General features: G+C 34.0%; 3 protein-coding genes, 1 long non-coding RNA gene and 1 pseudogene across 4 annotated transcripts; 2 read left to right on the top strand and 3 right to left on the bottom strand.

Annotated features, from left to right (window-relative positions):
• Positions 1-673: 673 nt before the first annotated feature.
• Positions 674-2,708, top strand: LOC149060481 (uncharacterized). Its single transcript, XR_016189554.1, has 3 exons — positions 674-1,069; positions 1,161-1,300; positions 1,372-2,708. It is a non-coding gene; the product is annotated as an uncharacterized LOC149060481 (long non-coding RNA).
• Positions 2,709-2,853: 145 nt separating this feature from the next.
• LOC107172337 (uncharacterized) lies at positions 2,854-8,417 on the top strand. The gene is made up of 10 exons (XM_089216830.1): positions 2,854-4,981; positions 5,375-5,552; positions 5,637-5,881; positions 5,951-6,215; positions 6,285-6,451; positions 6,595-6,804; positions 6,938-7,133; positions 7,666-7,821; positions 7,911-8,176; positions 8,256-8,417. The coding sequence occupies exons 1-10, from the start codon at positions 4,730-4,732 to the stop codon at positions 8,382-8,384; spliced, it is 2,064 nt and encodes a 687-aa protein (XP_089072956.1). The 5' UTR covers positions 2,854-4,729; the 3' UTR covers positions 8,385-8,417.
• On the bottom strand, positions 3,280-21,812 carry LOC149060480 (uncharacterized). The gene is made up of 2 exons (XM_089216834.1): positions 21,434-21,812; positions 3,280-3,398 (listed from the first exon to the last, which is right to left on the bottom strand). Exons 1-2 carry the CDS (start codon positions 21,810-21,812, stop codon positions 3,280-3,282), a joined length of 498 nt encoding a protein of 165 aa, XP_089072960.1.
• On the bottom strand, positions 17,435-20,759 carry LOC107171955 (52 kDa repressor of the inhibitor of the protein kinase-like; annotated as a pseudogene).
• A 440-nt stretch (positions 21,813-22,252) lies between the features above and the next one.
• On the bottom strand, positions 22,253-22,768 carry LOC149060479 (KRAB domain-containing protein 2-like). The gene has a single exon (XM_089229299.1). It carries the CDS (start codon positions 22,766-22,768, stop codon positions 22,253-22,255), a length of 516 nt encoding a protein of 171 aa, XP_089085425.1.
• Between the last annotated feature and the right edge of the window lie 1,847 nt (positions 22,769-24,615).

Below are 24,615 nucleotides of genomic sequence, written 5' to 3'. Positions count from 1 at the left end.
AGATTTTCAGTTCGGAAAAAATCCCATCAAGCTGAAATTTGGCATACACCTTTATAACGTCGTCATAAACAATGTGTAAAAAGTCGACCACGAAATCACGTGCGCGTCAAAGGTTATTCGTGGTCAAAGGTCATGAAAATAGCCTTTTATTTAATATCTCGCTTGTTGCTGGTCGTACGATAAAATGTTTCACACAAAAGTTGTAGAGGAGGTAATTCCCTACAAAAAAGGAATTATGACATTTTCACGTAAGAGTTAAGTTATTGAGCTATAAAGCCTACAAAATATATACTTTTAAAGAAATTTGTTTTTTTCACTAAAAACAAACAGCCTTTGCGTTATCATCTCGCTTTGAGCTTGTCGTACAAAAAAAAGTTTCAAATAAAAATTGTAAAGGAGAATATTGCCTACAAGTTTCTTTTTTTTAATATTTATAATATGTAATTTCACTTGCAGTATTCACCAATTAGAAAATTACGATTACATAACGATAATAAAAATGCATTCGTTTCCACACCACCATTGAGGTAGAAGCTGGGCGCGTTTTTTTTTACATGGTTTCCCCTATAGGCCCTTTTTTTTTTTTTTTTCTGGTTAAATCACTGCATGGAGGCCGAACTGTTTTCACATTGCTAAACCCCCTTGCAGCATCGTTTATTTATATAAGTCATAAATTTATACACGAAGAAGTAGTCATAACAGTTTTGAGATACCCATTCCTCAGTAACCTGGTATATATGCGAGTGCCCCAATCCTGTTATGACTTTACAAGTACATCAGCGCTGAGTAGAGATAAGCAGGATGCCCGCTACTCCCCACACAGTAAATTACACATTTATTAGTTTGTGTTTTTTTTTCCTTAGTCTGTCTTCTCGGGCCGACCAAGTCCGCCACCCTAGACATCTCGTTCTGTCGCCTATTCTCGGACCGGGCTAAGCCAGCCATCCTAGACATCACGATCTGATATCCTCTTCTCAAGCTGGCCTAAGCCCGCCACTTTGGAGTCCCGTACTGATATTATCCATCATCTTCTGCGGCCTGTCGAGCCCTCTCCTCCTCTTCCTTGACGGTAAGGATGTTTTCTACCATCTTGTAGAAGAGTCTGAGGGTTTCTTCCGCGTCGTAGAGTAAATCGCCCTTTGTTGGCTGTCTGCCGGCAGGTCTTCAACTAGGGGACCACAGAGTATATTCCGGTTTCCTACCCCTAGGATCAGGAGTCCTGAGAGGCATGGAGGCGTCGCACTCGTCGGCGATGTATTTGTCCATCACTTCTGCAGCATACAAGGCCTCGTTAACTCCGGTGGGTGTTCTCGTGAAAGCTAGGCTATTAGAATTGATATGGTTGTGAAAATCGATGTTGAACTTCTTCAGCGCCCATCCTGGGTGTCCCGGGACTGCAGCCGCCACCTGGGGCCAGCCGGGGTGGTGATCAGCGGGAGGAGGGTCGATGGAGAAGGTCACATAAGCGTGGTCGCTCAAGTTCATTTCGTCCAGGACCGACCAACCGTGAATCTCAACGCCTTTGGAAAAGGTGACGTCGATGGCGGAAGTCGCTTCGCCTCTAACGAAAGTTGGAGTATCGCCGGTGTTTGCTAGAGTGAGGCCCAGGCTGGTAACCAAATCGGCGAGAAGCTCGCTTCTCGGGTTTTTGCAACGAGAACCCCACTCTACGTTCCAGGCGTTGAAGTCACCTCCGACTACCAGCTTTTTGGTGTTACAATTTGTATGACACCCATAATGTGAACTGTATTATGCCCATCAATCGTATACACATTGATATCTGCGTTGTCAGCAGAATATTGTATAAAAGCGCCTGTTTCAGGTAATAGAATGTTCGGTTGAGGGTGTTTAACAATATCAGCTTCATATAACATTGCTTCATGATATGTGTTTGAAAATCCTAAGTATGCTGGACGACCATACGCTTCATTTAACAAACCTGTAACCTGGGATTGAGAAATGGTTTTACCATAATTCTGTCTTAACCACTTTTCTTGACTTTGTATGTAGTATAATCCCAATGGTTTGAAAAATGCAACGTCGAGAGGTTGTAAACGATGAGTGGTGTGCCCAGGTAGTTGCAATAAAATGATACCATGTTCCTTAGCAAATATTAATGTCTCCAAATTTTTGCTGTGTGTTGTGTGTCCAGTCCATCCAATAATAATAAAACTGGCTCATCAATTGTAGATTTTACACATGAATGAAAATGTTTTAACCAAGATACAAATAGTTCAGAATTAATGTATCCAGTGTCAGAAATCTCAACTCTTCATATTCGCCTTCAATACTGAAACTTGGAGTTGTAAACATGCTCCAATTCCAATTTTTTGCCAGGCATCCTCTCGCTTGTTTTTATTGTGATACGCCTTTTCTCGCGAATTCCACAAAAAAGGATATTTTTTATATGTTTCAATTAGTTGAATACATTTAATTTGATCCATTTTGATGATGCGCTCAGACAAATAATTCAAACGTTTACACGGCGCGAAACTAAAGCGCGAATAGCGGTACTGATCTCTCGTGGGCCAGAGTATAATTAATAAAAATAAAAATAAAATAATTTATTTTCACATGTACTGCTTGAATGGCATTTTGATGTGAGTACATAGTTTATTTGCTGCTTATCACTTACGTTTTCGTGTTTTTCACTTTTGCATTAGTGTTTAACCAAAGGATAGACGTAGCATATAACTATTTATACTTTATACGAGAAAAAATTATATATAAAAATCATTTGATAAAACATAATATTAATATATTATATTATGTACCTACCTAATATTAATAATTAGCAATAAAAACATAATATATTATGCAGATAATTTTGTGTAAATATTTCACAATTTACATTGTCCGAATTTTCCACATTGCCCGTAACATATACACTAATAGGCAACCTTTGAATTTCATTGCATTGCAATATTGACAAATTACATCCATTACACCGATACAGACATCATCGTTGTCATAATATGGATGCTTAGGTTGGTATAAATAGGCAGACAGGAATTCTACCCACTTGAACGGGGTATCACCTAAACTATATGCATTTATAATAGTAAATGGATAATGTATCGTAAACTTATAACTTCGGTACAACATGACCAACGCATCAAACACTTAAAATGGTACAGATTATACAAAGTGTTTCTAGTAGCAAAAACCAAATTATACTAATTCAAAAAAAAATATTTATTATTATTACTATTAAACTATAAATTATATATTTGAACAATTTTACTATTTACCTAATTAAAATTTAAAAGCGAAATACAATTATTTATTAGAACAATTTGAGTTTGGATGACATTTAGAATTACAAAGTATTCCCCCGGATTTGCATTTACATTTATTTGTTAAGCATTTAGTTTTACATAACAGTGGCGTATTTGAGCCTTCACCTAGGGGGGGGGGGCGATATTAAGAGGAGTAAACTACCCCCACCAATTAATACAATTTTTTTTAGACATAAAAAAACAACGCATTTTTATTATTGATTTAAGCACTTTTATTAAAGAATTTTTAATTTTTATTTACAATACAAAATCTATATTTCTTTTTTTTAGACTTGTGAAACGATTAATAACATCATCAACATTTATTACAATAGATTTATGAATGTTTAATAATGCCAACCCTGTAAATTGAAATATAAATAAAATATAAAATATAAAATATAAAATATAAAAAATAAAATAAAATAAAATATAAAATATAAATACAACTTGCGAGCTGCTGGAACTGGAGCTTTAATCGAACTGATTGTAGCCGAACTGGAACCGTAGCCGAATCCGAACTATCCAAACGATGATAGAACTTATCTTGAGCTGCAGGGGAGGGAATACATTTTTTTTTTTTTTTAACAATTGAACAGCTGTCCGTAACTATACAAAACAAAGTGGCATTTTATAATACAAAAGAATAAACAACATGAGACATATCCTATTAACATAACAAAATGAATATAATAATAAAAAAAAAATGAATAAAATAGCAAACATTGTCCTGGCCCAAGGACGACCGAATTAAGAACCAACCCGAGCCCAAGGAGTCCTAGCACGACATTATATAAACATCATACAAAAAAAGAAAAAAAAAAATATTAATTATGCGGAATTATGTGTATACAAGAAAATTGAATGTGTTATTAATGAGCAATTATAACATTATGCAAGTAAACCTTAATGGTAATAATTTTAGAAAATTTAATTATTGATTAACATAGCACTAAAATATAAATATCTAACTACATATTAAAAAAGGAAAAATAGAAAAGTGAATGTATACTGAAATAAAAACCAGGGCTTGAAACCGGTATTGGATACCGTTTTTGAATACCGGTTAAAACCGTTAAAAAACGAAAACGATATCAAAACCGAAATCGAAAACGAAAAAAATCAATAGCGGTATTCAAAACCGAAATCAAAATCGGAAAAAATAAATACCGTTATCCGAAACCGAAATCGAAAACGGAAAATATAAATACCGTTAACTATAGGGGCCAATACGCCATGACATAATAATATTATTGTACAAATAGTTATTATTGTTATTGGGATAATATCTAGCTGGCGATCATTCGAATTTCGAGTTATTACTTCGTAGTTCGTAGACCGTCACTCGTACGCGTTCGTTCCTCCGATCCTCCGTAATTACTAATTTCTATCGTCTCTCGTTGCCATTGTTTATAAGTTATAAGTATAGACGTATAGTTTAACTTATTAAAATGGGAAGAAATCAAACTAATCCTGTTAGTAAGTTATTCTATACTTATAATATTCAAAAAAATGAATCGACGTGTAATATTAAACAGTGTCGACGACCAATACTAAAAGGTCGCCATAGTTACAATCTCGAAACGCACATAAAATGTAACCATCCTGAAGAATATAAAGTCTTGAAGAGCAAGAAAAATGAAAATACACTCAAAGACAAACGTCCGCTTGATGACGCTACTATAGCACTTCCATCATTAAAGGTAATTATAAATTAAGTGCATATACCTACTAGATATTTAAATATTATTTTAATGAATTTTATTGAGGATTGTATTTGTATGTGTTATATGTGTTTTTTTTATATCAAAAATTATAAAAATATGTAGTATTTATAATCAATGGTTATACCAAACTAAACTTAAAAGATACCTACCTATTTAAAAAATAGTACATTAATACCTACATGCCTAGTATTTGTATTTGAAATCAATTTGAAAAGTATATTTTACTATAGACTTAACTTATAGACTGCCTATTTTTTATACTGTTACTACTAAATAGCTATTAACATATTTATAATAGAAATTACTAATTATTAACCTTGCATATTTTAAATAATATATCTGATCAATAAGAAAAAAATACTTTCATAGAAACGTGGTCCAATAGATGATATGGTTATAAAAAGAAGTTTAAACATTGAGATGGACAAGAGTACATTATTAAATGCCTGTACGGAACTCGTTACTGTAAATGGCCGTCCTTTTACAATATTCAGCGATTCTGGGTTTAAGAAAATTTTAAACCCCTTAACTGAAGCTATCGGTAAAGGTAATTATATAATTTTTATCTAAGTTATAATATTATGTTATAAAATTAATCCTAAACATACTAATTTTTTGTTAACCATTTTAGGGTTTACTATAAATTCACATAATATTAAATCCCATATTTTATCAACTTCGGCTATAATAGTTGATAAAATAAAGTCTGATATTAAAAATCAGTTAATCAGCTTAAAAATAGACTGTGTAAAGCGACATAGTCGTTCAATTATGGGCGTTAATGTTCAGTACATTAAAGACACTGAATTATGTTTGTATACAATAGGAATGGTAGAAGTAAAAGAACAACATTCATCAGAAAATTTAAAAAAATTGGTAAATATAATATTTAAAAGGTTTTAAGTATTTTATACTTGGTAATGTTTAAATTATAATCCATTTTAGCTTCTTGAAATACTAGAAACATATAAATTAAATAAAGAACAAATATACACAATTACTTGTGATAACGCGGCAAATATGGTAAAGTTAGCACGAATAGTAAATGATAGACCAGAAATATTTGTAACGACGACTGAAAATGAACAAGATGATAATGATAGAGATACCATTGATGATGATGAGTCTGATGTTTATGTTAATGAAGGAGAACTCCTTTCATGTACCGATATTGAAAATGAACTTGAAAATGGTGAAGAACCAACAAATGGTAATTCAATATAGATAATTAATTTTATTACAATTTTCATAGTTTAATTATTATTTTAATTTTATACAGATGATATTAATATGAATATTGAAAATTTAGAAAATAATGTTTGTAATGCCCTGAATCCAGTAGCTATTACATCCTGTGTGCGATGTTCAGTGCACACATTACAGCTATGCATACTTCAAGGTTTTAAAACTGCACCAATTATGAATACTATCTCACGGGCTAGGGTTGTAAGTAATAATATCGAATAGTTGATAAAAAAAAATATATATAAATACAAATACTAAAAATATAAAAAAACAAATATAAATACTTACCTACATAAAAACCTTTTTTTTTTTGTAATATTTACATCATTTATTTTGTAAAATAGATTGTAAAAAAACTTAGAACTCCTAAGTATTCTTGTTGGTTGGCAAGGGAAGAGTTTAAATTAGCGATTCTGGATAATGAAACAAGGTGGAATTCATTATATAATATGCTGTTTAGACTATTAGAACTGAAATCGTTTTGTCAAAAATACGATGAAACAAATTTAGAGTTGAAACTTCAAAATAGTGAGTGGGAATGTTTACAAAGCATTGTAAGTTGTTTAATCCAATTAAATAATATTTTTTCTAATTCAATATGGGGAAAATTCTTTTAAAATCATAAATTGGGGCATTTCTTGTTTCCATTAATATTTATATAAATTATTTAATTGTTGCAATATTTAGGTTGATGCTTTGAAACCTGTGAAAATCGCTACAGTAGCTCTGCAGAAACAGGATTTAAATTTAGGAGATTTTTTTGGAATTTGGTGGAAGGCCTCTAATGGTTTGAAATCAAACGGCTCGATACTTTCAAAATCAATTTTAAAGGCTATGGTCGAACGTCAAGCAATTTTGTTAAAAAATGATGTTTTCTTAGCAGGTAATGTATATTGAATAAAAATAATATAAGTGTTTTATAAATTGTAACTGTTACATTAAGAAGCCAAACGAATTCTATTATTTGAGCAGTAATATTATCTATACAAGCGGTTCTTAAACTTTTTAGGACACATACCCCTGGTGAAACACTTAATCACATACCTCCTTAATAAACAAAATATCATGTTATCATAATCAATATATTATATTATAAATTAGTAATTACAGCTTAGATCATATCCTATGGGTATAATTGCTCTTACACCGAATTGTGTTCAACATTATCCCCATCACTTCAAAATTTTATTTAATATTAAAAACCTGTAGAAATGATTTATATTATAGGTACTTACTAGTTACTACATTGTATTATTCATTTTATAATTGGGGTTTTTGTATTGTGCCTAACCTAATTTTTATCTAAATGTTTTGATCACAAGCAGTTATTCTATGATAAATTATAACCTACAATATAAAATAATAAACTTGATAAACTATCTGTATACATTTTATTGGATTTTTTTTCATTTTAGCAATATTCCTTGATCCAAGATATCAATGCTTATTGGACGAATTTGAAATAAGCAATGGAATAAACCATTTAGTGTTAACTTGGAATGCTTTGCTCCAGCTCAGTAAATCTGAAGATGATTTAGATGATGAGATTAATTTTAATGACTCATATCCGGGTAAAAATAATTTAATGTTAATTGTATAAAGAATAATATTCTTGGTACCTAATGATGGCCTTAATGTGATTTAATATTATTTTGTTTAGCGAACAGTATTTCCGAGACTGAAATTACTGATGATGTTAATGATGAAGATGAATTTGAGTTGTTCTTATCTTCACAATCATCTGTATCCACCATACATAGTGATATAGAAAATACTAATAATATAAGATCACTTTTAAACGATTTTAAAAATGTTAAACGTGAACCTTATGCATCAAAAATTATGAACTACTGGGAAACACAAAAGTTAAGCAAACCGGAACTTTACAAGCTAGCCTGCATCGTCCATGCTGTGCCGGCCACTCAGGTTCGTAATGTTTTGTAAACATAACAAATTAATTACATTTGAAATATTACTTGTTATTGATGTCCTAAATATTTTATAGGTGAGTGTTGAAAGAAGTTTTTCGGGATTGAAGTTCATACTTTCTGATTTAAGAACTTCATTGTCTCCTGAACAGTTAAATGCGATCATGATAGTTCGTAGCAATACCAAATTCAATAAATCACTGTAATTTGTTACAATAAATTTGTTTTTAAAATAAAAATATTCTGTATTAATGAATTATAAATGTATAATAAGCAATGCTAATAAATTATATAATATCATAACATGGTCAGTTTCATAGAGTAGAAACTTAGCTGTATACCTACTACCTACTTATTAAAATGTATTTCTGAGTGGACACGCAGTGGTTAATGCTTATAAAAATATAAACTAAAAAAAGGACTGTGTCACACACTCACACTTATGCCTATAATAAGCTGTATACCTATATATTAAACCCTGTTATGCTGAGAATGTATTGACATTTAGGAAATTATTTTATAAGTCATGAACAACATTCTGTTGTTGGATTTTGACTTTTTTCAGAGTTGAGATGTTTTAAACATATTTAATACATCTAAATTAATCAAACATGGTTTTGTTTTAAACATTTAAAACAAATGATTTAAACATCATAAAAAAAAAACAGTTGTTTAAAACAGAAAAATGTATACTTATAAATTAATAATTAGTTTTACTCCATCATTAATGAAAAAAATATATATATAAATTAATATAAACTTGATAGGTAACAAACTATTTAAACATCACAATAGTATTAATTATTTGTTACAACTATTTAAACTTTTAAATACAGAGACTAATTTAGCAGATTTCTCAATACCTAAACGGTTTCTTAGTTTTGTATGAACTATACCATAAGTTGAAAATATTCTCTCGATGCCAGCTGATGAAGCACATGATGTGAACAGTTGCTTAACCATATCATTCATTTCCTTGGTTAAGTTTTTTTCCAATGCTGACCACCATGTCAGTGGTTTAATTTTTAAAACTACATTTTCATTGAACAGATAAAATTTGAAAGGAAATCCCTGTACAGTGTACTTAAAAGGTACAACCACGATTAACATGTCTGAAAACGTGGTTAAATTATACGTGGTTTAACTATAAATTAAAACAACTTTTTTTTTAAAATAAACAACATATTTTGTTTTAAACTCAATGAAATCATGTTTAAAACAGTTGAAAAAATCATTTTTAAAAAATCATGTTTTAAACCAAAAAACCATGTTTTAAACGATTAAAACAGTTTTTTTGATTTTTTTAAAAAAATTATAATTTTTATCAACTCTGATTTTTTACACGAACAACACAAAATATGTTATTGAAATATTTTGCTAAGTTCAAATATTAAAACACTGCTCTAGATTTCTGATTTATTCACAAAAATCTTAGAATAATACCAAATGTATATTATGTATTAATATAATTTAGTGTTGAAGTTTTAGTGGCCATCTCATTAAATGAAGAACTCTCTTTGGGTGCGTGTTGCACCCCCGCACGGTGAAATAGGTAGCTTAATATTTTCAACAAGTGGCGACCACGGTAATCGAAAAAAAATTAAAACCGAAAACGAAAACGGAAAAAAAAAATACCGTTATTCAAAGCCGAAAACGAAATCGAAAAAAATAAATACCGTTATCCGAAACCGAAATCAAAATCGAAAAATATAAATACCGTTATCCAAAAGCGAAATCGAAATCGGAAAATATAAATACCGTTATCCAAAAGCGAAATCGAAAGCGGAAAAAATAAATACCGATATCCAAAACCGAAAACGAAACCGGAAAAAAAAATTTCGGTTTCAAGCCCTGATAAAAACTACTGAGTAGGGAGCGGAACTAATTTCACTACGGGTCTTGTAGTGATACCTTGCTTAGTAAGCAACTTGACTACTCTCACGATCCCGTCTGGACCGGGTAACAGTTCTTGGACTCGACCTAGTCTCCAAACTAACGGCGAGGAACAATTCTCCCTAATTATTACCAACTCGCCAAGTTTTATATTTTCTTCACCTACTAACCACCGCCCTTTGGTCTGTAGAGTATGTAAATACTCATTAGACCAACGGCGCCAAAATGCTTGAAAAACCTGATGGAGGAGCTTCCAACGGTTTCTCAGATTCGTTGAACTGGTAGGGATCTCTGGCTCTGGAACTGCGCACAAGGGTCGACCGATAATGAAATGACCGGGCGAAAGACAATCTAGATCATTCGGGTCATTGGATGACGGTGTGAGTGGCCTAGAATTTAGAACTGATTCTATCCTACACAACACTGTCGTGAACTCCTCATATGACAACACCTGGTTGCCGACCACTCGCACCAACAAGAGCTTTGTGGAGCGAACGGCGGCCTCCCAGAGCCCACCAAAATGGGGCGCACTAGGGGGGTTAAAATGCCACGAGCATGGAACCACCGAACTGAACTGTTCGCGGTTCCTTGGATCATTAACTAGATCAAATAATTTTTTCGACGCACCAACAAAATTAGTGCCGCAGTCTGAGTAAACTGCCGCTGGCATTCCTCGCCGAGCTACGAAGCGGTCGAACGCCGCCAGAAATGCATCTGTCGTCAGATCTGAGACAAGTTCAAGGTGAACTGCCTTGACGCTCATGCAGACGAACACCGCAATGTAGACCTTACATTGTCGTGCCTTTCTCAAACTCGTCTCCTTCACGAGAAGAGGACCAGCATAATCGATACCCACACTAGAAAATGGATGGCATTGTTGAACTCTAACATCAGGTAGATCGGACATGATTGGCTGAATGTTTCGAGCAGATAACTTAACGCAAATGGTGCATTCGCCAATTGCACGACGAATAACATACCGATCACCAACGATCCAATATTGTCGGCATATCAGATCTGACATGAGACGAGGACCTGCGTGACAAGCAAACTTATGCCAATGCCGAGCAACGAGTAACGACAAATGAGAGGACTTGGACAACAGAACTGGATACTTACGCCGATCTGACAACAAGGAATGCCGAAGCCGACCTCCTACTCGAATGACACCATAACTATCAATAAACGGCGACAGTCGAGCTAGTGGGCGAGAAGAAATATCCTTGCCAGAGGAGAGTTCTTGAAGTAAAGTTTTCAAGTATGTAGCCTGAGAACATTTTACAACCGCCAATAGCGCATCGCTATAATCTTGATACGAAAACATACTTGTATCTACTGGCACCTTGCGACACAGTTTTGCAAAACGTTGTAAACGAATAACAACCCTCAACATACGATTCAACGAGGAAAAGCGTGAGAACCACTCAACGGCCTCCCCCGTTGTCTCAACAACACAGGACACAGGTCCGGAGACCTCAGGTAACTGGTCTAACGGAATCAATGTAACCTCTGGCGACCAACTTTCACCGAACTGGCGAAGAAAAGCAGGCCCCGACCAATAGAGATCATGCTGAGCTAATTCCCCAGGACGTAACCCTCTGGAGACACAATCAGCTGGATTCATATCCGTACTGACATGAAACCAACGACAAGACGGTAATAAATCCAAAACCTTGCTAACGCGATTCGATACAAAGATCTTATAAGACTGATGTGGTGTGTTTAACCACGACAACGCTACTGACGAGTCTGACCAAGCGAAAACATTGTCGATAACGAGCTGAGACGACAAGGTGATCTGGATACGACTTAACCAACGAGCAAGTAAACCAGCAGCACATAATTCGAGACGAGGTATGGACATGGGTTTGGTGGGGGCCAACTTGGTCTTACTACCTAGCAAGAACACCGAAACTTGGTGGTGACGATCTGACACACGCAAATAAACAACGGCCGCATAACCTTTAGTCGACGCATCTGCAAAACCACACAACTCATAATGGGAATCTTCGGATGTACCAACGAACCTCGGTACCCGAATCGCGGATAAAAAATGTAGCTCATTGACAAACGACATCCAAGACCTTTCTAACGCTGACGGAAGCTGTTCATCCCACGAAACACCGGCTTGCCAAACGCGCTGCAGCTGATGTTTAGCATAAAAGATCACTGGGGCCAAAAACCCAAGTGGGTCAAAGATCCGAGCGATAACCGATAACATACTGCGTTTAGATGACACAAACTTCGTCGAACTGACGTTGTAGTTGAAGGTGTCCTCATCGGGATTCCACTTCATGCCTAGAACTTGCACTTGTGGCGAGTTGTCGTCGTTAAACGGAAGAGAACCGGCTGCCCTGTCTTCTGACGGTATCTGATCCAATAGTTGAGATGAATTGCTCGCCCACTTCTTTAATTCCAGGCCGAACTGACCAAGAATTTTAACTAGATCTCTTTGAAGAACTTGGGCATCACTAATGCAATCTGCACCAGTACATATGTCATCCATATAGGTTTGATAAAGTAAAGCTGACTGGACCAAAGGAAACTGTTGACCATGGAGTCCTGCTATTTCCTTCAACACCCTTAGAGCTAGATAGGGAGCTGAAGAGACGCCGTATGTGACCGTGTTCAATTCAAATTCTTGAACCTGATCATGTGGAGAAGCCCGCCAAAAGATATGTTGGTACTGACGATACTTTGGAGCCAACGAAATCTGCCTGTACATCTTGCAGATGTCAGCAGCGAAGACAACTGCATGAAGACGGAACCGGAGCAGAATATTCACTATATCCTGTTGAAGCTTGGGGCCCACAAACAGAGTGTCATTGAGAGAGGGGTTAGATGGCGGTCGAGCTGACGCATCGAACACAACTCGGAGCTTGACGTTGTCCCCTTCCATCTTGTGAACTGCATGATGAGGTAGAAAATATGTACCAGGAGACTTAGCAACTGACATGTGGCCAAGTGATTCATAATCAGACATAAACTGCTTATACACCGAATACAAGGCGTCATCCCGCACCAGCTTGCGTTCTAGATGCTCAAACCGAGTAAGAGCCAATTTACGGGAGCCATTGAAAGTATGAGAAGTAGGTGGGGTGCGAAACGGAAGTGGAACAACAAATCGACCGGACCGGTCACGATAGGTCTCCTGAGAAAAAATCTCTTCACATCTCCCTTCTTCTGTGAACGACGATGACACTTCTTCGGGTTCTTCAACTTCCCAAAATCTTTCAACTAAAGACTCAATGGAAGTGACCAATAAAGAAGTCATCACAATCTGTGGAGGAGCTATCGACGGATGATGACCAATTGGACCAAGGATAATCCAACCAAAGATAGTCTCGAAGGCTGTAGGTAAACCGATACCTAAGTCGACCCTTCCGCTACGGAGCACTTGAGCAAACATATCCGCGCCAAGCAGTAATTCGACCGGAGCTGGTGAATCGAACTTAGGGTCTGCCAAGACTAGATGAGAACACTTGTCACGGACAAAGGCAGGTAACTGAACGGACGGCATCGGACCGGTGATTTTGGGCATAGACCACGTGTCCAAATCTATCATACTACTATCTGTAGCCGGCTGGATGCTGATCTGCACCTTACCATCGATAGACTGTACCAACTGACCCGCCAGTCCCTCTACTGGCACCGTCCATTGCTCACGACGTAGGCCAAGACGCTTGACACACGCTGATGTGATGATGCTCACTTGCGAAGCAGGATCAATTAAAGCCCGAACTGGCTGCATACATCCGGCTATATCGCGAACCTTGACCGAAGCGGTACCCAACAACACCGAGCGAAAACGTTGAGAATCCACCAACAATGCAACTGGGCCCTTAGACGACGATTTCTTTGCATGGGTGTTGTCACGATGTAATAAATGGTGATGGCGACCGTGACAAATGGAACACGACGATTTGCACTTGTTTGCCCAGTGACTATTGTCAAAACAAATCATACACAATCGATGCTTACTCACTAGAACGTAGCGATCATCGATGGTCATACCCTTAAATTCAGAACAGGACGCTAACGAATGAGAGCTATTACATTGCCAAAAACGGCGTGGATCCTCCTCTTGTTTGTTGGTAACTAACGCCACAGGAGAACTCTGATGCCCTCGGAAGGCCTTTGCAATTTGCGATTTAGGGTTTGTTGACTTAGGTAGACTTATTATCGCCTTGGTCGGGGGTTTAGCTGAAAAATGGGTCGGAGCTGATCCAGAATTTTCTAGTATTTCTACCCGATCCTTGACAAAACACAATAAACTGTCGACCGTAGGAAAGTCAGCGGAATTACCTTGTTCAAATAAACGACGCGTAGTTGGTGGCAGACAACGAACTGAGACTGCAAATAATAAAAAGGAACCTAAATCGGCGATGTTCAACGATCTAAGGAGCGCTATATTTTCACAAAATAAATTTAAAAACCTTATCAATACCGCCGGAGATTCTTGATGACTGTTCGAAGCATTTAAGATTTCGTTTACCAAGTTAGTAGCCAACTGACGAGGTTTATCATACCTCTGGACTAAGGCAGACCAAGCAAGATCATAGGTGGTCTCCGAAACAGTAATACCCTTCACTACATCAGTAGGGCCAGCCTGCAAACATCCTAATAAATAGTAAAACTTCTCTATATTACTTAGATGAGACCGTTGACCTACCAAGACGGAAAACCTATCCCTAAAATCAGGCCAAGATTGAAGACGACCATCAAAAGTAGGCAGTGGAATCTTTGGCAACTGAACATTAGAACCAGAAGACTCCATGCTGGCAATAACAGGACCCACCTGAGCTGTTGGGTTCACTAATACTCCAGCATTATCATCTATAACTGCCGCATCACCCTTATCACTATTACTAGCCTCACTGACTGAGATATGGCTATCCGAACTGGATTTGAATTTATTCACTAAAGCCTTAGCATTAAGGAAAGTACTATGAACCTCCAACTCCACATTATTTGAAAATTCATCATCCGTTCCCAACTCAATCATAGCCTCCAATAGTGAATCATTTTCAAGGGTAAACTTGGACCAATAGCTCTGAAGATCTTCAGCAGCTAAAAGAAACTTTGATACACTAGAACTGTCCGTTGACGCAGCGATACCTAAAGAGTAAATCGCCTCAATATGGCTAGCAGCCGCATCACGCCTTCTAGAAGCGCGTTGCTTGTCACGGTTCAAGCGATCAGTGTCAGCCATGATAAACCAAAATAAAATAATCAGACAACACCTGTGATAATAGAAGGATATAGAATGATGTTAAGTATTAATCAAGTGAGCCACCCGAATAAATAATATCAAACAAAAAAATAAATAAATAAGATAACAATGAATAGCAACACAAATAAAACAATATGATAAAAGGAAGTATTGACTCTAAATCCAACTAGCTAGATTCAAATAATAGAATAATAGTAAATTAAACAAATTGGTTAAGATCAATAGCAAAAGTACCACAAAAAAAATAGCATAAACCTGCTATCACTCAACAATGGCAAAATAAAGGCTGATAAAATAATAAACAACTAGAACAAATCAACCACTTAAATTAAATTTGAATAGTAAATACTAAACGGTAGTAAATAAACACTAAGAAACTATAACAACCTTAGGAGAAATTAAAGAAATAATAATAACAAATATATCAATCACAGAACTATGACTTGACTGAAATATTAACAAAAGGAACCAACCAAGAATCAAATATAAAAATTATTAAAGAACTATCAATAATAAAAAAATATTACAACAACAATACTATTGTAAACACAACATCAAATATTAATAACTGATGAATAATATAACACCAAAAACAAATTAATAATATAACAACCAAGTTATAACACTTAAGATATACCCAAATAATTATAATATATAAAATAAGACACCCACTCAAGAACCTTAAAAATAATTGAACAATATTAAATAAGGGAGTGCCTAATGAACTATTTAATATTTTGTAAGACACGAGCTGTGCTCACAATTGATTTTATATATTAAAGTAACTATTAACTATTATAAGTGAATATTAAATATTAAAACCTAATAATAAATAATATAATTAGGTGTTAAATATTCAAACTGAATATTAAAATATATTAAATATTGGATATGAGAATCAAATATTGTAATCAACTATCACAATCAAATATCAAATATATTACAACTGAACAGATATAATAATTTGATATTAGATGTCAATCAAACATAAGCCTATGAATATCAGAATTCAATAAAATATTATACTATAGTCAACCACTAACTATTATAGTTGAGTACTAAATATTACCTATAATTAACTATTAATATATAAACATTAAATATTATGTGTAAAAACACCAAGATAATGTTATAATTGCTTATTAAACTAATAACACCTAACTGATGATATTAAAAAAAAAATTGGTAAATAAAGGAATTTAAAACTTGTATGATATTTATAAAATAAAGTACCTTAAATCCGAGGAAGTGCTGCACAATAAACTTCAAACCACGCTCTGCTACCAAATGTTCGCACTAGGAGCTCCTGTCTCTGCGGTTAGCACCTAGAACTCGCACACCCTGGACTAGATACAATGAGCTAATAAATATAATAAATGTACAAGATAATTATAACAACAATATACAAATGGTTTATTACACATGAATAGCAATATTAATTTAACCGAGGTGATCAGTCCCAGTTAAAGAATACAAATTAATAATGACAACAAATATTCTGTCCCATACCAGAATATTGATTTATTTACATATGGCCAATGCCAAAGATAACGAACAACTGAACAGTACAATATATATATATATATATATATATATACAAGGGAGAAGATGTTGAACGTTGTCTTGAGTTGGCCGGAACAAATATTATGTTTTCCACTAGATATGCAAACTGCAACCAATAATGAACAGTGAACTGCTGGAGCGAAGCGAGCTGCTGATGGTCAACAGACCAACAACTAAATATAATAATATTTATTTGTTATGAACTGGTAAAAGAACCACGAGGTTTAGATCCGAGCTGGACGGTGTGAATAGGATCCGCCTTCACGCTGCGAACTGCAGTATGTGCACGAGCGGACTAACACCGAACGTGCGTTATGGTCAACGAGACCGACAACACTTGAACTATAACGAGTTCGCAAGTGGACCTAGCAATTTTGCACGGACCAAAATGACTATTATATCAAAAATGTAATACAAAAGCAGTTGCGAACGGCAACGAGCATAGAGACTTGCGTGCTACAACAGTAAAGAACGACGACGCACACACACCCGGTCGAAAACACACCCGCGACCGTTGCGAGTTGCAGACCGGTGACAGGGGTGGAGAGGAGCGTCTCTCCGGCAGTGTTACCAACCTGGGGCAGAGGGACATAACAGCGTGAACAGGTTGACGAAGTCCGAACACCGATCCTGGCCCATTTTTGATCTTAGCCAAGTTTTTAACCTATTGACAAAATAATATAAAGTAGCAAATATGGTTAATATAAGGATATAAATAATAAGAAGTGGAAAAGCCAAAAAGTGGATGTGTGAAGTCGAGGAGAGTAGTAAACGAAAATAACAAAGAGAGAATGTAACTACTATTACTAAAAACTAAATACAGAGCGATTAAGCATATGCCACATTCCGAATAATTAAAACATTTGTTTAAAGGTTGTTAGTAAGGCTTTATACAGTCGAGATAACTCGAAAAACTTGACAACTTGATTTTTTTTTTTATTCCCCTAGAACCTCGTTTACCCTAAATTCGAGTAAAATATCCCAATTAATACACATTTCGAAGTAAAATTGTATCCCCCTTCAAGTTATCGCGACTTCACTGTATATCAAATATGTAAATATCAAGGCTGGGCATTAATGAGTTAATAAGTTAAAAGTTAAGTTAATTTTAACTTATTAACTTAACTTACTAGTTCTTTGTTTTAATTAACTTAACTTTAACTTAACTCATTTATATCTACGTTAACTCAAAAACAACTTCTACTTTTTTAATATTACCAGTTAAGTTAATTTTGAATTTTCACTTATTTTAAAACCTTTTTAATGCATTTTTTTTTTTTTTTTATTAACTTAACTTATTAATTGAAGTTAAGTTAAGAAAATTTGTTAACTTAACTTTAAACTTAATTGATGTATTAAAAAAATATATTAACTTAACTTTTAATTTAATTGAACAAAAAATATTTAACTTAACTTAACTAAGTTAAAAAAAATCATTAACTTGCCCAGCCTTGGTAAATATTATTGCTTTTTAATTAATACATGCATTCAAACCTTCTAAGAGTAGAGAAGCTGCGTTCAGCAGAAGCCACACTAATAGGCAGAGAAGCGATTATATATAATAATTTGTGCACATTAGGGAATATAATAGAATTGCAGTTATCAATTGATAACAAAGCGTCTTGACAAAGTTCCTGGCCTGAAAAAAAAAATATTCAACAAATTATAGAATATACAAAATCTATCTAGAAATTAATATTGATATTAGGTACCTTCATTTTTTACACTCTGCCATTTTGTTTTCCATAGTTCCAATTCTGTCTGTAGTTCCAATTTATCATCAAGTACTGTTTCATTGAAATTATATAACGTTGTGGCAGCCTCAATTATTTTTTTAAAATCTTCAACAGTAATATCTACAATGTATCGTGGAACTAACAGGCATAGATTCAATAACAACTTATTTTCTTTACTCAAGAACCGTGATTTTAAATCTTCAATAATGCTATCAAGTAATGGAATATAAACAGAAACTCGATAATATTCTTCTGTTGTTTTTGCCGGATGGTTAGCACGGTTGGTTTGTTTTTTTGATAATCTAGGCAATTTAACGTCAATGTCCAATTCAACCATTAACTCTTCGCATTCTTTAAATATCTCTTCAAATATTAATTGGCAATTATTACGTTTATTTTCTAAATTTGAAATAATATTGTCAATACAGTTTTTAGCACATAACACATCATTATTTATGCCTTGAAGAATACGACTCATTGGAGCTGTCACACATAAAATATTCGATAAACATTGAATTGCGATTATAAATTCGCAACTGCACATAGCTGTTAATAAACTTTTAGCTTTAGATGAAGAGACAAGTTCATTCCATTCAGAAATTTTAGTTAAAGCATCAATCGTATAGGGTATAGATTTTTTAAATATCATAACACTGTCATGGCGTTCTATCCAGCGGGTCTCACATAAACTTTGTAAGCGAGGCTGACCATCCAGGACAGTTTTTAAGATAAAATTTCTTTTAGATGAACAATTGAAAAACTCTATTATTTCTTTCATTAATCCTACGCTGTTCCTAATATTTTGGACTGATGATGATTTTGAGATAGAGAGATTCAATGCATGATTTGCACATGGGCAATGAATAGCATTTTTGGCATATGATTGAATTTTTTGCACAGCTCCTCGCACTAACGATACCATAACTGAACAGCCGTCTGTTCCAATGCCCACGCAGTATTTAAGATCTAAATCAAATTTTTGTAATAATGAAATTACTGCGTCACCTAAAACTTCACCATTTAATTTTGGTTCTAAGTTTTTTTCTGTATCTGTATTGTAAACATATGCATGACAATCGATAAACGCAATAAAATTTTCTTTTACAACTGCTTTATGTACGTATCGTATAACTAAACTCATTTGAGATGAATGACTAATGTCAGTAGTTTCATCAAAAATAACGGAATAGAATTTTGATTCTTTTATTTCTTTTAAAATTATTTCTGTTATAATTGTACTACAACAATCAATTAGTTCATTCTGAACAACAGGACTGATATATGTAGCTTTAGAATGTGTAGTTTTCAAATGGTTTTCTAGAATTGAATCCCCAGAATTGATTCCCGTAATGTAGAAGTTCACGAAAGTTACCTTTATTGACTATAGAATTTTTTTCGAGATCATTTTCAAAAAAATTACCGTGATCACGGTGGCCCCGAAAGGGAATATTCTGTCGACCTAAAAATATAATAGACTCCACAATAGGTTTCAAACGATTACGGTTTTCTTCAACCTGTTTTTTTCTCTCGGTATTTATCAAATTTATAACTTCCTTTTTTGGATTATTAAAAGTAGTCATAAAATTATCTGCAACTTCAACACAAGCTACATGATAATGGTTTTTACTATGAACTTCTAGATCTCCGTCTTTACCTAGGAGCTTGGCATATTTTTTAAGCGGCTTAGAAACAAATTTGCATAATTGAATAGTTTTATATCGACCACCTTTATCACTAAACAAAACACAATATTTACAAAACAATCCAGACATCTCTTTAGAATATGTCAACCATTTATATTTCTCAAAATAAATTTTACTTAGGTACCTTTTTTCTTCTTTGCCTTTTTTGGAATGTATAGAAAATGGATAAACAAAATCAATATCAGGTATATTACTCGATTTTATCAATACAGCACGGTCATGGTCAGTTATACTAATGTTAGATTCTTTTAAAAATTTTGCTATATCTAAATTAAATGTGGTAGTGGCACTACCAGATGAAATACTAGTTACTGCTGTATTCAGTGATGATGAACTTGCAGATGTCGGTGCGGTTATCTTTGTCGTAGTGTCATTTTTCATTTTTTTGCTGTTATTGTCAGGATCATTGTCAACATCTTTGCGTTTTAACCATTGACTCAATAAATTGGACATGGTAGTTAAAAGGTAGTTAAAAGGAAAGATTATTATTTAACTGTAACAGCAATTACAACAACTGGTGAATTTCGCACGAGTACAAAATAATACTATACACGACGACCGTGTGAATGTGTGATGAAATTAATGACGGTACAATGGCGATTATATAAAATAGCGTGAACGGGGAAACGGGATAACGAATAACGATTGTATATTTGTATGGCGAACAGGCGAACGGAACGGAACAGTCGAACAGACACAACACATTTTCATAAATATCATAATTAATTATTTCATAGATATAAGTATCTGATAAGTTATCAGTTTATCACAATGACGAAATGACCCATCGTGACCATTTAGGTAACCATTTCGACAGGTGACGTTCCGTTCCATCATTCGTTTGGCAGGACTACGTCACCCAGTCCTCGGGCCAAATGTTCCATCTTTGCGTATCATAGAGCAATCACTAATCAGTAATCCGATTTATCCGATATAATATGTATTATCAATTGACAGTTATCACAAAAATTTCTCATAAAAAAATATTATTTATTTATTAATTAAAATATTTAGATACACTTATAAGTTCAACAATCATAAAATATTATTTTCAAAGATCTCTCGGGGGGGGGGGGGGCGATCGCCCCTATCGCCCCCCCCCTCAAATACGCCACTGTTACATAAACACTTCTTAAAACCTTGACCACCGGAAAAAGATTGTTCATTAGCTATTTCACGCAAAGATTTTTTTGTGGCTAAAACTTCTAAAATATCTATTAATGGTTCAGAGCATACAGTGAATTGATTTCTGGAATAAAGTTGATGAAGAGTGCCATTTTTATTACCGAGTTCGTAATATTGATTATCACTTATAGACACAACCGCAAAGAGTACATTCTGTGGATCACCCTTACTTCTGTCTACTTCTGGGAGTTTGACTCTAACTGTGTCGCCAACATTGCATGGTGGGAATTTGTTGATGGATCTGAACTTCATTTTTTTTGCTTGTTGCTCAAGCGATAATTTTGAATTGCTTCTCTCAATTTCTATGGTGTTCTGAAACATTTTTAATAAAAATAAATAACATTTTTTCCTAAATAAAACTTGTTTTGTAATAATTACTTTTTTATCACATAAACCACAAATAGATGTTTGTTCATTACCAAGAATACAGCCACACGATTCACAGCAATTAGATACAGTACTGTCCTGTTAACAAAAAAAGTAGAAGTGATTAAATCTGGTATAACGACTATATATTGCCAACAATTTACCTCTTTATCGGAAACACTATGATTTTCTCTCTGTTCATAGTTTGACACAACACTTTGCAATATTTCTTCCAATTCTTGTTCAGTGGTTAATTTTTCCACTGTTTCAGCTGGTAGTAAAGATGACAAACCAATTTTCACATCAGTACCAAACATGGCCATGTATGGAGATCTTTTAATGCCATCGTGGTAGGCCCTATTTTTCATTAGCTGTACAAATCGAAGTCCCTCTGATCATGATTTACAGTTATTTGTTTTCATCCATGTTATCAACATGTTTTGTATGTCTTGGTTTGCTCTCTCGACACTTCCTTGTGACTGACTGTGGCGTGGCTTTCCGTGAACGATTTTCAGTGTGTCCCACATTTCTTTTAAGTCTTCTATTATTTTATTTACAAACTCGCGGCCATTGTCAGATTGTAATATCATCGGAGCTCCGAAAATACAAAATATGTCGATAAGGTATTTTGCAAATTCTGCTCTCTTTGTTTTTAAGGGTCTTAGTTGAACGAATTTAGTAAGGTGATCCTGATATACCATAATAAACCGGAACTCTCCATCCCCCTGCGACTGCATATCAATCAGGTCCACTTGGCACCTACGATTCATTTCCGAAAACACCATTGGTTTTATCACTAGACCCTTGTTTTTAGATTTTTGTTTAGATTGACACGATTCGCAAAACTTTAAGTAAATAGACACTGCTTCTTGTGTTATATTTTTATACTTTTTTTTAACTTCAGCATTCATGCGGTGTTTTCCACCATGCCCAATACTCAAATGTACATCGTGTAGCACATCATAGATATTTTCATTAGTAATATAGTAAAAATGTTTGTATTACCTTCCAACAACGGCAATATTAATTTATCTTCTTCTCCAATAGTAATGAGGTCGTATCTTTTCAAAATTCGATATGCCTTGTTACTTTTTATTCCACTTGATCTCACATTTTTAATTTCCGAAACTATTTCGTTATACTTAACTGCCGATAAATAAACTGAATTATTATTTTTTTCATTAACTATTTTATAAAAACATTCATAAATTTTTTCGCGTGAAGTCATTTTAAAAACCTATTATATGTACGACGCGTGTATTAAGACGAACTAGCACTGTACTAAATATTATTGCGTGTGTTTCTTCATAAACATTTATCTACAATCGTTATTTTCTCATATACATTTTATCTGTACATAAGTACATTACCCACTCAGTCGTAGATAATGTGTAAAATACCCGAGTAAAGTACGAAATAAACGTTTTATAAATAGTATTTTTACTTTATCCAATAGGTACAGGTAGTGTACACATTACCCGGATAATGTGAACACTAACCATATTTTGTACTTTACCCGTAACATATATATTATACCACATACCAAATACATGGTGTTCGTCAATTGCGCCGGAACATATGGCAATGACACAGACTGTCATGGTTAGTTTTAATTTTTATAATAATTATATTATATTATAATATATTAAGTAAATATTAATTTATATTATTATTAATATTCATTATATTATTTTTATAATAATTTGTACAACAATAAACAAAATTACACAATATTTAAACAATTTATAATCTAAAAGTCGATGACTGTTAAAGTTTTAAAACATTTGATATAAAAATGACTTATCTGGCAACATCAGCTTCATCATATTGTGAGGCAATTAAAAATATGCCTTATATATTATGGTCAAATATCATATTTCCTTACACACGTAAAAACCATAGTTGCAAAACCTATTTTTAAGTTCCTTATTTATCAAATATACAACATTGCTAATCTTTAAGTTTTGTTTATATAATGATGTATTTAAGAATAGATCGGCGCAATTGACGTACACAATTTATAACATTGAAGATTCGATCGGCGCAATTGATGTATTTGACCTTTTTCCTATCCCATAATTTTTCTTTTTTTACCTGTGATTTACGGCGCAATTGATATGTGCTCAAAAATATTGTGTAGTTCATTTTGATGAAATGAGTCTTGAAAGTAATCTTCAGTATAATGACATTATTGGTTCAATTACTGGGTTCGAAGATAATGGTGTTTCAAGAACTCAAAACTTTGCTGATCACGCACTTGTTTTCATGATAAGAGGAGTTGTAAATAAATATAAACAACCCTTTTCTTATACTTTTTGTAAAAGTATAACCAGCAGCCATGATTTGGCAAATCAAATACGTAATGTACTTAACCCTTTCTCATAATTTTTCTTTTTTTACCTGTGATTTAGGGCGCAATTGATATATGCCTCTTACGCTATGTAGTAAAAAGCATATTGGTTTCAAAGTGACAATTGCGCACTCTTAAGTTTTTATTATTCGTACGAATATTGTTTTCACGTTCTAACAAATCGGTCCTGTTGCAACTATTAAGCCACTGTATTAACCTATAAATATTTAAATCATTAGGTGGGTACACTTTATAGAATTATTAATTACAATTATTAAGTATTAGGGGTTATTAAATACCTCTCTCCTCCATTTGGAATTGCATACGATGAAATTGCTTGATTGCAATTTGAACGATTTTCACAATGGAAAACGATGCACCTCTTATTACTCATAATAATAATAATTA

The sequence above is a fragment of the Diuraphis noxia genome, unplaced genomic scaffold (assembly GCF_037042655.1).
Source record: "Diuraphis noxia isolate RWA-SAM2 unplaced genomic scaffold, SU_Dnox_SAM2 contig0001, whole genome shotgun sequence".
Taxonomy (NCBI): domain Eukaryota; kingdom Metazoa; phylum Arthropoda; class Insecta; order Hemiptera; family Aphididae; genus Diuraphis; species Diuraphis noxia.
The sequence above is the reverse complement of the archived record's forward strand: the minus strand, read 5'-3'. Positions and strand labels throughout refer to the sequence as shown.

Bases quoted from the DNA above. Each gene is read 5' to 3' on its own strand.
- LOC107172337 (XM_089216830.1), top strand. From the start codon at position 4,730: ATGGGAAGAAATCAAACTAATCCTGTTAGTAAGTTATTCTATACTTAT. The intron at 5,553-5,636 runs GTAATTATATAA...TAACCATTTTAG, and splicing joins AACTGAAGCTATCGGTAAAG to GGTTTACTATAAATTCACAT. The intron at 7,134-7,665 runs GTAATGTATATT...TTTTCATTTTAG, and splicing joins AAATGATGTTTTCTTAGCAG to CAATATTCCTTGATCCAAGA.
- LOC149060479 (XM_089229299.1), bottom strand. From the start codon at position 22,768: ATGAATGCTGAAGTTAAAAAAAAGTATAAAAATATAACACAAGAAGCA.
- LOC149060480 (XM_089216834.1), bottom strand. From the start codon at position 21,812: ATGTTTCAGAACACCATAGAAATTGAGAGAAGCAATTCAAAATTATCG. The intron at 3,399-21,433 runs GTTTATGTAACA...CCCTAGGTGAAG, and splicing joins TGGTCAAGGTTTTAAGAAGT to GCTCAAATACGCCACTGTTA.